The sequence below is a fragment of the Idiotropiscis lumnitzeri genome, chromosome 14, assembly GCF_059441095.1.
Source record: "Idiotropiscis lumnitzeri isolate Australia: NSW breed Sydney's pygmy pipehorse chromosome 14, RoL_Ilum_1.0, whole genome shotgun sequence".
In the NCBI taxonomy this organism is placed as follows: domain Eukaryota; kingdom Metazoa; phylum Chordata; class Actinopteri; order Syngnathiformes; family Syngnathidae; genus Idiotropiscis; species Idiotropiscis lumnitzeri.
The window spans coordinates 17584041-17595726 of NC_142404.1; the positions used below are offsets into that span (position 1 = coordinate 17584041).

At 43.8% G+C, this 11686-nt stretch overlaps 1 protein-coding gene across 1 annotated transcript; it reads right to left on the reverse strand.

Annotated features, from left to right (window-relative positions):
• Nucleotides 1-109: 109 nt before the first annotated feature.
• On the reverse strand, nucleotides 110-7184 carry nfe2l2a (nfe2 like bZIP transcription factor 2a). Its single transcript, XM_088314393.1, has 5 exons — nucleotides 6955-7184; nucleotides 3379-3645; nucleotides 2636-2728; nucleotides 2365-2571; nucleotides 110-1646 (listed from the first exon to the last, which is right to left on the reverse strand). Exons 1-5 carry the CDS (start codon nucleotides 6991-6993, stop codon nucleotides 453-455), a joined length of 1800 nt encoding a protein of 599 aa, XP_088170519.1. The 5' UTR covers nucleotides 6994-7184; the 3' UTR covers nucleotides 110-452.
• Nucleotides 7185-11686: the final 4502 nt, after the last annotated feature.

Genomic DNA, 11686 nt, shown 5'->3' on the forward strand with positions numbered 1-11686 from the left:
GTGAGTTATATAATGGCGCCTCAGACTTTTTATCCATCTGGCATCAATCGGTTTCAGGCAAGCAACTTTACAATGCTTTGCCTTCATAAAAAAAAAAAAAAGGGCCATACAGCTTTAGGGTGATTTATTGAAACGCATAAAAACCTGCGCAGCAAATCAAAGGGGTTATAATTAAAAATCTCTCATTTAGTTAGCATACACAATATCTACACATATTTACAAGTACAGTAACAGTTTGTATGCGTTATCTATTTACAAATAATCATGTAGAATATGAAGGCAAGAGTACAAAAGAGATAAAATATCAAAAATATTACATTACAACATCCAAGAACCAAAAAAACGAAACAATAGTTCTGCAGAGCCACTGATGCTTAAAGCTGAACGTCGTTGCATAGTGCGACTTGACTACATGACTGCAGTACCTTACTCGAGAGATAGGGGGGCTGGTTTTAGCGCTTGATCAAAGTCTTTTTAGTGCGAGGAACGAGGAAGACGTTGCCTTCGCTCGACTGCTGGAGCGAAAAGTCGGACGGGGAGATGCAGTTGCCGTCCTCGTCCCTCAGCATGCTGAACACCTCCAGGTAGAGGCTGTTCAGCTTCCTCTTCATCTCTCTCAAGTTGCTGGCGTTGCGGGACTTCTCACCCAGCAGATGTTCTTTCTCCTCCTTCAGCGAGTCCAGGTCGTTCTCCAGCCCTACGATGTTCTCCATCTTGCGCTTGCGGCAGTTCTGGGCCGCCACCTTGTTCTTGCCGCGGCGCCGGATGTCCCGGACCAGGGCCAGCTGGGCCTCGTTCAGTTGGTTCTTGGAGATGAGCTCGTTGTAGTCGTCGACTGGCAGGTTTATGATCATGTCGACGCTGAAGGGGATCTTGAGGGCCTTGGCCCTCTGCTCGTCTCTGGAGAGACGCAAATGTGACCTTCTTTTGCGTTTGTCTTTGGTGAAGGGCGTGGAGCTGTGGCCGCTGTCCTCGGCCAGATCCGCCATTTCTTGTTTGGTCTCGTCGTGCTGGCTTTGAAGCTGGCCCGTAAACGTGGCCAGAGGAAATGCACGCTGGACATCATCGGGTTTAAAGTTTAGAGAGAACATTTCCGAGTAGTCTGATTTTGCGCTGCCAGGGTTCTGGTCCATCTCCTCCATGTCAGAATCGCTGCCGTCAAAACCTTCATCTCCATACAGAGATTTCCCGGGCGAGCAAGCGTGGGGACTTGAGGAGAGTCCGGAGTCGAGGTCGGGCACTTCTGCGGACACGTTTTGTCTGCCCCGTTCAAATGGATCACCTGGTGAGAAGCTGTACAAATTCTGGACATCGGACATGTTGCACTCCGTTCCCTCGAGATCCTGTTGACTGCCGCCTTCCTCCAACATGGTGTCAGGGTAATATGTGTTGCAAAAGCTATTAAGGTTGAAATGAGTGTTTAACTCGGGAACTTCGGGTTTTATTTGGTTCCCGTTCTCTGTTGGGCTCACATTAGCAACAGGGCCATCAAATGTGTCCATAAAAGCTGTCGGACACATATTTAAATTGTTTTTCTCTTGGACCGGACTGGACATCGGGTAAAAGGAGTAGTTTGGATCCTGTGCTTCGGTGCCGTTTGAAAGTGGGGCCGTCTCAAGCGTGTCTTCCAATTGCTGGCTCAGACACTGCAAGAAAAAAAAGGAAAATTAAATTCACAGCAATTCCAAAGCTTTTCATAGTGTGAGTGATATAGTAGAATCATTTAAAAATGATTTAAGACATTTTCGAACCTTTACAGCCACCATTGTTGCTTCTATTCAGTGCTAGTAAGCTAACCTGAATGAGTGGAAAATGTTGCCAGACATGAACTGTGTATTCAACTTGCGTCATACATCTTGGCGGTGTTTGCGACACACCCGGCAACTAATTGACTCGTTTCAAATAACTTGGCTCGGGAGAGCGAAAGTCAACGGAAGAGAAATTTTCCAAAACACTCAATGAGTCAAAATATTTGCAGTTACAACTATTTCTACTCCGTGAGACTGGTCGACCATCAATCGGGTCGTAAACGCTCCCACAGCGCCCTGTCGTAAAAGCCTTTGTTGCTCATTTACATAATGGCTCGCTGTCCCTCCTAACCGTCCTAGCAAGTTCGGTCCAAGACGCAGGAGGGAGGGACTCATCTCGAGCCTGTCAGTACAAGCGACTACTGTGAAACTTACCGGTAAGCCTCGCCTATTACCTCAAGCTGTTATGAATGCCTTCCAAAAAAGACGAGGTTAAAAGTTGCCACACTACGACATAAGCACTGGCAACATTGAAAGTAATTAAAGTGGAGCTACGTGTTTGTTTGTACATCTTGGCCTGTGCCCAAGTGATACTTGTTAATTGCGCAGTTGGCACCTGCAGCTCAGGAAGTGACAGCAGCTCCCTCCAGGCTTGCTCAATATCCAGAGACATCTTCTGGAGCTGAGATGATGTCAGGGCATCAGGTGAAAGCGCAAGCGTGGCCAAAGATGGCTGCTCGGGGGCCATCACGGCAACACTGCCGCCGCCGCGGCTGCTGCTGGCGACGGAGGCGCCACTCGAGTCCAGGCAAACGGACGCCTCCTAGGAGGAAAACGGCGCGGTCAACAAAGGCGACTGTGTTGAGTTGTGGTGATGAGCTTCTTGCCTCATTTTCCTCAAGGGGAAACGTCTCAGCGAGGAGCTGCAAGCATTCGTCAAATGACAGCGGCTCGGCAACCTGCTGTGCGAAGCTGACATCCTGCATATAGAGGGTACGATTATGTACCGGCGGGTAGGTACGAACATTTAAGAACAATTTTGCAATTTAACATGCAATCATTTTTTTTCCCATTAGTTTCTTTTTTTTTACAAATACAAGCAATTAATCTGTATTCTTTAAAGGCATGTGCACTATGAATTCATATGAAAGACAGTTTATTAATGCAGGCTATTCTGTGGCTTCACCACTTCAAATTTTCTTATTTTGTGAAACAATAAACAACAGACTAGATGATGTCACTCACTATGCCACACCCCTTAAAGGCACACATTTGAAACAAGATGAATGCACTATGAACAGTCATTACACTTATGAAACGTGTTTATTAAATGTTTTTCCCTTTTTTTTTTTTTAATAATCCTATTTCACTTTATTAAAAACAGCTTTTTTTAGGACTGGAATGGATTAATGCCATTTCAGTTCATCTGATTTGTTTTAAACTTGTCCGTCAGGATACCACAGTATATGGTATTGAGGTCTGTAGATTCAAAGACAAGCCAAACTACAGAGCCACCTTCGCCTTACGAATGACGCAAGGCGGTAACCTAGCAACCATGAGGCCACAGCCTATCAAAAGAAAAGGGAGTCGCTTGGGCCATTCATGCACAACAGCGTTCACGTGCGCGTACCTGCGCAACCTCCAGGGGCGTGGCGGCCGACTGCAGCGGGGCACTGGGCAGCGGCCGCGGCACGTACTCGCCCGTCTCCTCGTCCAGCTGCAGCTGAGCCAGCAGAGCCTTCTCCTGCTCGCGGAGGAGGTCCAGACGCTTCTCCTCCGCCAGCTCCTGCTGCCTCTGCAGCTCGTGCTCCTTCTGACGGTGGCTGTAGTCAAAGACCTCGCGCCGGGCCCCCAGATCGATGTCCTGCCTCCACAGGATGTCGATCAAGTCCGTGTCCTGGGAAGAAAAGCGGCCGACGTGTTAGGATTGGGGCGGGCGCAAATGGAGCCGGCCTGTGGTGGACGTGGCTGCATCTGCCACACCCTGTGCCTCGCTGACGACAAGGTCGCCATTAACGCCCCGGATGAATAATGGATGGATTTTGCTCCTTATCCACTTGACACCACGCACACACACACACAAAAGTCCTCACTTGACACTCCCATTATGTAAAGGGAAATCAATTTGGTGTTAACCCATTTGAGAAAAACTGTTTGCAATCATTAAAACTGCGAACACTTCGTTTTAGAATCGCCACGGCTGCTCATGCTATCGGTGAACGACAACTCTCATTGATGGGCTCACGTCGAATACCTACCAATATTATAATAATATTTCAATCGCGACTTTCATTTTTTTCCCCGAAATCGTGATGGCCATGTGAGCAGAAATGAAACTTGATTGCAACACGTTTCTGTCTTGTCCTTTACTTCCCTAAACGCCAATGCCGATGTACCCTGACAGCAGGAGTGTAGATTTAATTTAATTTTTAAACTTTCTTTCATTTTTATCTTGAACAATGATTAGTAATTTCTTACGGCACTTTTTTACACAGCAGATCCGACGGTCAGAAAGCTCGATGCCAGAAGTCAACTTGCTCTCTGCAAACCTCCCTCTACGCTTTCTAAATAATTCAGGTTCATCTTTCATGGTCAAATGGTGAGTACTGTCATCTTGGATAAAGTGAGCTCACTTGTAAAAAATTGTTATATTTCATTTTTTTCACAGTTGTGGTTTTGTTTTGTTTTTAACCTGAAAGTTTCCACTGTAATTAGAAAGTTTATACATGTCTGCTTCAGTTTAGAAATTTAGCATCTGGTCATACTTTGTTGATTTTAATGAATCCAAGCATTTGTATTTCATCTTGAGTAAATGATAACTTACATAAACTGCGCGGTTTATATTTTCCCCATTTAAGACTTAAATGGATTTTGCCTTTTTAAACAAGGACTTTCGAAAATGACCCCCCCCCCCACTCACTTCTTTGAGTTAATAACCAGAACTTATTTACAGAAGGAAACCATTTCACAAGCGCCCGGAATGTTTCATCAACTCAACATGCAAGGAAGTGTTTAAAGCATGTGACTTGTCTATGGCTCCGAAGTCGCCATATTTCATATGGCTTTTGTACATTGGTCACAAGGAAGGAAATGCTAGCTGGAGCCCAAAGCTGAACCAAAATAAAGTTGGGATTCATTTCAGTGACCCATTCGTTGCCTCACTGTTGCATCAGAGATTGCTCCGACTGTGTTTGGCATTCACATGAGCCCCCAACAGGAGAGCCGGGCAGACATCCCCATTTTTAGGAAGAGACTCGAACTGTCGCTGTGGGATGTCCCAACATAATTTCAGTTCCCGACGCACGGCCTGCTGGCCATTATCTCATCACAAATCATATTCCAACTTCAAACAACAGCTTGCCGTCACCAAACCTCCCCTGGCCCCAAAACAAGGAAGCTAGTCCATGAATATAAGGACAAACCAAACAAAGAGCAGTTGTATACAACACGCTCAACTGCATGCCTTCCTTTTAGACAACCACGACTGTTGTTAATGTGTTAAACCATTACAGATGCACCATGAGAACGAGTCACACATGGGACTTTCAAAGTGGGTGAGAGTTGAGAAGACTGCGTGCATGTGTGGGTGTGTATCTTGTTCATTGAACTCCTGCTAAAAAAAACAAAAAGGTCCTCAGAAGGGGAGGATCTCCTTTTATCATATATCAGCCGACATGCCCTTTTGACCACTCATGATGGAACACACATGTTTCAAAACAGCCCAGTGACCCCATTAATCCTCGTGGATTTTGGAAGACCACCATTACTTATTCACAATAATTATATCTCCCCTCTCCAAGGATGAGTACAGTCACTGGCCACTGCATATCCATTGTTTGTTGTATGTTTGTGATTATATATGAATGCAGTAACGTTATATTCATGGGCGTCACTGTTGTTTCCCCTTGGAGGGCCATTATGACAGTGAAATAGTAAAAAGGTTTTAATGACCTCACATTATTACATACACAGTACACAACAATACAGCTAGTATTGAAATCCGAGGTCAAAAATAATAGTTTGTTATTGTAATAACGTTACAAGAAAACGCTGGCAATATCTCAATGGTGTTATTTATTACATAAGACGATTTGAAATTTTGGTACAGATTTTAGCAAGCATCTTGGAAGTTAGCGTGCTTGAATTGTTTTTGCGGGCCACATAAGATGATGTGGCAGGCCAGATCTGGCCCCCGGGCCTTGAGTTTGACACCTATGATTGATAACGATGGATAGACAGATAAGATGCATATAAATGTCCATATGTACGTTCAACAAGCACACGTGTATGTGTACATTACAAATATATATATTTATTAAAGACTGTTGAATGAATACCTCTCCGGCGGTTTCAAGACGTTACACGGAGTCCTCAGTTTACGACGCTATTCCGTTCTTCCGGTGGCTAGCTAACTCTGGTGTGTACGTAAGTCGGAACCAAAGCTATTCGCACGAAAAACATTTCTGTTATAAATGTTTGTGTGTACGCGTGTATGGCGTATTGTTATCATTATTATGATGATGCGTAAAGTAATTCAATGTGCGCTGTTCGTAACCCAAAACTGTTTGTTGTCGTAAATCAAGGACTTTTTTGTGGGACACTGACACAACTCCACAGGGTCGTGTACCTAATGTTATGGCCACTGAATGCCAAGTCCATTTGGACGTGTTCGAACACGTTCCGCTCAAGCCAAGTCCATCGTCATATTACTTAACGTGTCCAGGAATTACCCCGAACGTTGGGAGTTTCCTTCCGGGCCCTGTTACAACATCTCGAACACTATTTAGTTATTATTTTATTGTTATTATGTATTTTGTAAAGTAGCAGCGCGATAAGATGGGTTGGGGCTGGTTGTAACTGGTTCCCTCTCCACCGTATCAGATCATGAGCGATCACATGTTCTTGAGAGGAACTCACTAAATTGAGGATAAAAAAAACAACACTGCTATTCTATTTAAGACAATTTGCCGCGATTAGGCCTCACATCTTGTTTTAAACACAAAAATAGATGAATTCGGATGAGTTTAAGAAAATACGTCACAACTTAATGACTTCAATTACGAAGTAGCGAAGGCAAAGCGTTCCTTTAAATTTGGAACACCGTGTCGCTTTGACACTCGGTTGTCATATTATCAAGACAGAAATATTTTTATTTCAAAGACCTTTCAGATAAGTTGTCATAGATAACACATGTCGTTTTATTTACCTGTTGTCCGGAATGCATCATCTCCATTTCCATCATCATGGACGTGCTCCTGCGTTAAAAGACGCCTGAACGCGGCCAAAATGTTCGTGCTTTTTTTTTAAGTTTCCTTGGTCGCCCGGTCAAAAAAGGGCCCAGGAGATAGTCCGTCTCGGTGTGTGAATAGTGGAGAAAATATTGCTTCCTCTTATCCAACCAACATCACGGGAACGTGTGGCCCTGCCCACCAAGTTGCTGCTTCCCGGTTGTCACCCGCCCCTCCTCCGCACATCCTCACCAGTCTACAGGGCCTGTGCGCGTTGCTTTAACTCGCTGTGTGCTGGATTCTACTTCTTCACGCATTTGTATGGGGAATGCGAGATTTGACACGTTATAACGTATAGGAAAAATATTTTACGTGTAGTTATAAAACACTCACAAACACACACAACTGATATTGTGTGAAATTGACTACGTCACAAGACAAGAAGTGTTGGTTGTTTCACAGCGCCCCCTGCCGGTTGGTGATGTTGGAGGCGGTAGGTTGTGAACCTGGCAACATAGAAAAGAACCTTTTTGAGGTTTAATGGGTTTCTGGACGCTCACTGTGCCTTCATCTTAACATACACAACTCACAGAAAGTTAAGTCTATCGGGGTTTGGGGTTACATTTCAGGATTAAATTAAATTGCACTCAAACCTTTGCAGGTGATTTTTTTTACCTCAAAAACCTTAACTGCACATACCTAAATGGTCAGTGGTTTTGTACTCCCCCCCCCCAAAGTAAGTACCCTGTGATAAAACAAATCAAGTATTGAGATATTTTTGGGACAGCATGAATGTCAAATAGACAAAAATCTAAAATAGGAAAGTGGAAATCTAGATGTCACTTAACTAAAACAATGAGATTTTTTTATATAAAATAAAATAGATTTACATCAAATGTGACCACAAGAGCAGGTATTATTTAACTTTCTATGTTTACATTTGTGAAACAGTGCAACAGGCTCACCAGGCCAAGACCGTTCAAAATGGAGTCCTTGTAGGCTGAAATGTGAACATTTTTAGGCAGACGCAGATGACTGTGTGTTCTTTTTCATAGTCTGTCATGAAAAACATGAAGCCATGGACGTGCTGCCTCTTTCATGAGTCGCATGCTGTTGTTTTCTCTGTCATTTCCGTCATGCTTCATAAAAATGACCCAATTTGAAAACTGCTTCTCGGGGCCACGGACACTTGCTACTGTCAGGTGACTCTCGAAAGCTGTTCAATTGGTGAAAGGGAGTCAAACGTAACTGGTGGTTGCGTAGGACTGGTGAAGCAGTGTCATGTGACAAGTCTCGAGAGACATGGCTCTCTGATGAACCAAATCAAATACTTTGAGCAAACAGTAATCCATAGCTAAAAAACAAAAGTAGCCAGTGGAACGCTTGCTCAAAGTAATGGAGGGAAAGTCTTGCCTCTCTTTCAATTTCACTGACAAATAAAATATGTATTCTGTTTTTAACGTAACGGTAACTGACTCTTGGTGTAGGTATAAGGTGGAGATTAAAAAAGGATCAAATAAAATTGCTTCTCCTTCCAACTAGCCTAATAAAAATAGAACTATGGTATTTAGAATTGTCCGCTTTTTAAGAATGTTCAATATCGGGCAGCCCCAACAAAGCAGGTTAGTAAGAACTAAAAAATATCAAGTAATGACATGCCAGCTATTTTAAACTTGTTTTTGATGTTTGGCATATGTCGACACAACTCTAGTCAATTGTATTACATCTATTGAGCAGCCAAAAATATCGGCTGTCTGAAATATATCTCACCCGGTAATCGCAGGGCTTTTTTGCGTCACAACGAGAGGCGCTAGCCATCAGCTAGCTTGTGGGCTAACGGACTTGCGGACGCCATGAACAGGCGGCGGACTCATCCAACACGTGACCACCTTGCTTAATATGTAACGCTTGGGAATTGTAATAACAACCCAAAGTTGTTCTGTAAATTGTGGCATCCGAGGAAAGTGCTTATTTCGGGTTTTAGGCATAGCTAGTTTAGCTAACTGCATGCTGGAGTGGTCGAAATGGGCCAAGAAACTGATTAGTAATTCACAATTGCGTGTGATAGTCACTGATGCAAACAAAGGCGTTCAGTTCTTATAGAGTGGGGGAGGGGCGGCTCATTCTGGGCGTCAGAGTGCACATGCTCAGAAAATCAGGAAAACTGAAATGGTGAAAAACTGGCTTGGTCACCGCAATTGAGTAGACATACTTCTGGATCTTTGCACGTTTACGTCAACAATCTTCAAACGTGATGTAATGAGACAAAAATATCAGAATTCACTTTCCAATTTGCATCCACATAGTTGATGCTGTCAGGATCTTTTCACACTGCACTTAGCAACATGCCGTACGCCATTTACGGAGCCCGTGTTTGTGCTGCGAGGACATGAAGAAAAAAATGCTGTGTCACGGTGCAGTACAGGTCGTTTGGTGGGAATCTGAAAAATTCGAGAGCGGCAACGTGTTGACGTCAGAAGGCGCAGTCGATAGGAGAGGGGCTAGCGAAATAATTTTAGAGTTCTAACAGTAATAAACCAAGCAGCGGGAAAAGCCTCGCTGTTACTTCCTGGTTGGCTGCCATGCTAGCAATTCCAAATATTGGAAGCTTGCACCGTGGCGTTGTCATTCTTGCATGCTCCCCTTCGGCGAACACCAAGAAAACCAAGTGCAGAGTGAAAAGGCCTTTAGTTACATTATTTTCTTGAGTACAGTTCCGAAGACTCAGACCCATACTGCCTCTCCCACTGTTACTCCGTTCCAACAAGTCCTTTATTCCATTCCCTCCTACTCCTGCTTTGTTCATTTCCTCCACCATGCTCCTTCTCGCCGCCACGTTTTTCTCAGTTAATCATCACAGTTTCGGTCTCTCGGCAGTGTTCACACTGACCCGTTTGGTGCGAACATCCCAAAGTTTCCCTGTGCGGCTCTCCTATTTACTGACTTTGCTCATGTGATGCCGGCAAGCTGATGTCCATTTCAGCCAACAGCAAGTGAGACTACAAGGCAAAATGGACGCCCCCCTGAGAGGGCTAAAACCAGGGGAACTTTCCTGCTTAAATTCATATTCCACCAATCCTAATCAAAATACTGTGTTTAGACTAGAGCAATCAGCATATTATGGTAAAGAAATTTTTTGACTTGACTTCCCCTTTAAGGTCACTCATATGTAATACACATGATGTACAATCAAATTCATTGTGTCACTTTTACGATTAGATTACCATTTGATTCGCTATGTAATTCAGTCATGCTTTATTGTATTTACTCTTATGGACCTTTTTTTTATTTCCTCCAAGCTCTTCTCAAAGATTCCATTTATTTTTCAATTGAGTTGTGCACGTTTTGAAACAGACTATCTTGATTTCACTTTGAACAGGGATGTGTAGACTTATAGTCACTGCTCTTGAATTATATATTGAATCCTATGATTTGATTGTGCAAATGGTGATACTAATAATATCATGAATGAGTTCTGACATGTAAGACAGTTGTCAAAACGTTACAGAAATATGGTAGCAGATTTTTATTTAATTTTTTTTACAGGAGTTCACAGAATAAGATAAACTTAAAAAGTACAGACTCTGTCATCTCTATGCAAAGAAACCCACAGTAAAGTGCAGCCCACTGGCGTGCATTGACACGCACACACACACACACACACACACACGCAGAAAAAAAAAGCTTCTTTCTCTTTTTTTTCACCCCCAGCCCTGCATGCTCTCCTGTGAAGCGCGCTCATGTGCACGCGTTCACGTTTGGCAGCTCCACGTCGACATTCTTCCAGCTGCATTGAGTCAACTGCACGCAGCGCTCGCAGGCGGCCAGGCAGAAGAAAAGGTAAAACGACGGCGACCGAACCAGCAGCCTCTTCGCGACTTGAATGGCTTTTTGCACGTCAGCACATCAAGTGCAGCAAAGAAAGAGTGGCTTTGCATCGCTCCCTCGAGGTGGCCCTGCAACGTTCTCACTTGGCTGCTTTTCGGTGCATTTTTACAAGCAGACTGTTTGGCTCCTGCAGCTGACCGCTTATGTCTACCTCTCAGGTACAGTATGGCTCCACTATGGCTACTTACGAAGCCACTTGATGTATGTTCTTCCCCTTGGCGTGCCGTGTTTCTGCATGTTAAGATTGAAAGGTGACGTTGTGTCTTTTCAAATCTCCCAAAAAGTTGCTGTCAAGTGAATGCTGTTAAAGTGGCAAGTGTTCCTAAATGACTGTTTGAAAATGGTCAACAGGAGCTTTGCTGACCTTGTGCACTTTTTTTTTTTTTACACTGTCAACAAGTTGACTAGGTGAAATCAGCTTTGCCAAGGCCTGTTGAATCCTCAAGGCTCAAAAGGTAGAAGCTACAAGTGGAACCAAGGCTGTTAAAGAGACATTGTTGTACTATGATTATTTAACAATTAACTTTAAATGGTTACAATTGCACAAATAATTTTTAAACAACTGCAAATATGATACAGAATCCCATCTGGGCTGCACTACCTGCCTGCTGTTAGACTTCTCAGCCACCTCGTAGGCCCATTCCATATGGAGCCTTCACGCCACAGCTACACACTGCCCCCCCCTCCCAAAAAAAAGAAATTTTATGCACGGATATTCAACGTGTACTCAAGTAAAACAAACATATGGCCGTTCTTGTGATTTTCTGCAGGTTAAGCGAGCTCCATGTCACTCTGCTGGATGAAGACAAACGTATGAGGTGG

Coding starts and splice junctions, on each gene's coding strand:
- nfe2l2a (XM_088314393.1), bottom strand. CDS start 6,993: ATGATGATGGAAATGGAGATGATGCATTCCGGACAACAG. Junction 3,646..6,954: donor TGATGCATTCCGGACAACAG/GTAAATAAAACG, acceptor TTTTCTTCCCAG/GACACGGACTTGATCGACAT. Junction 2,572..2,635: donor TTCCCCTTGAGGAAAATGAG/GCAAGAAGCTCA, acceptor TTTTCCTCCTAG/GAGGCGTCCGTTTGCCTGGA.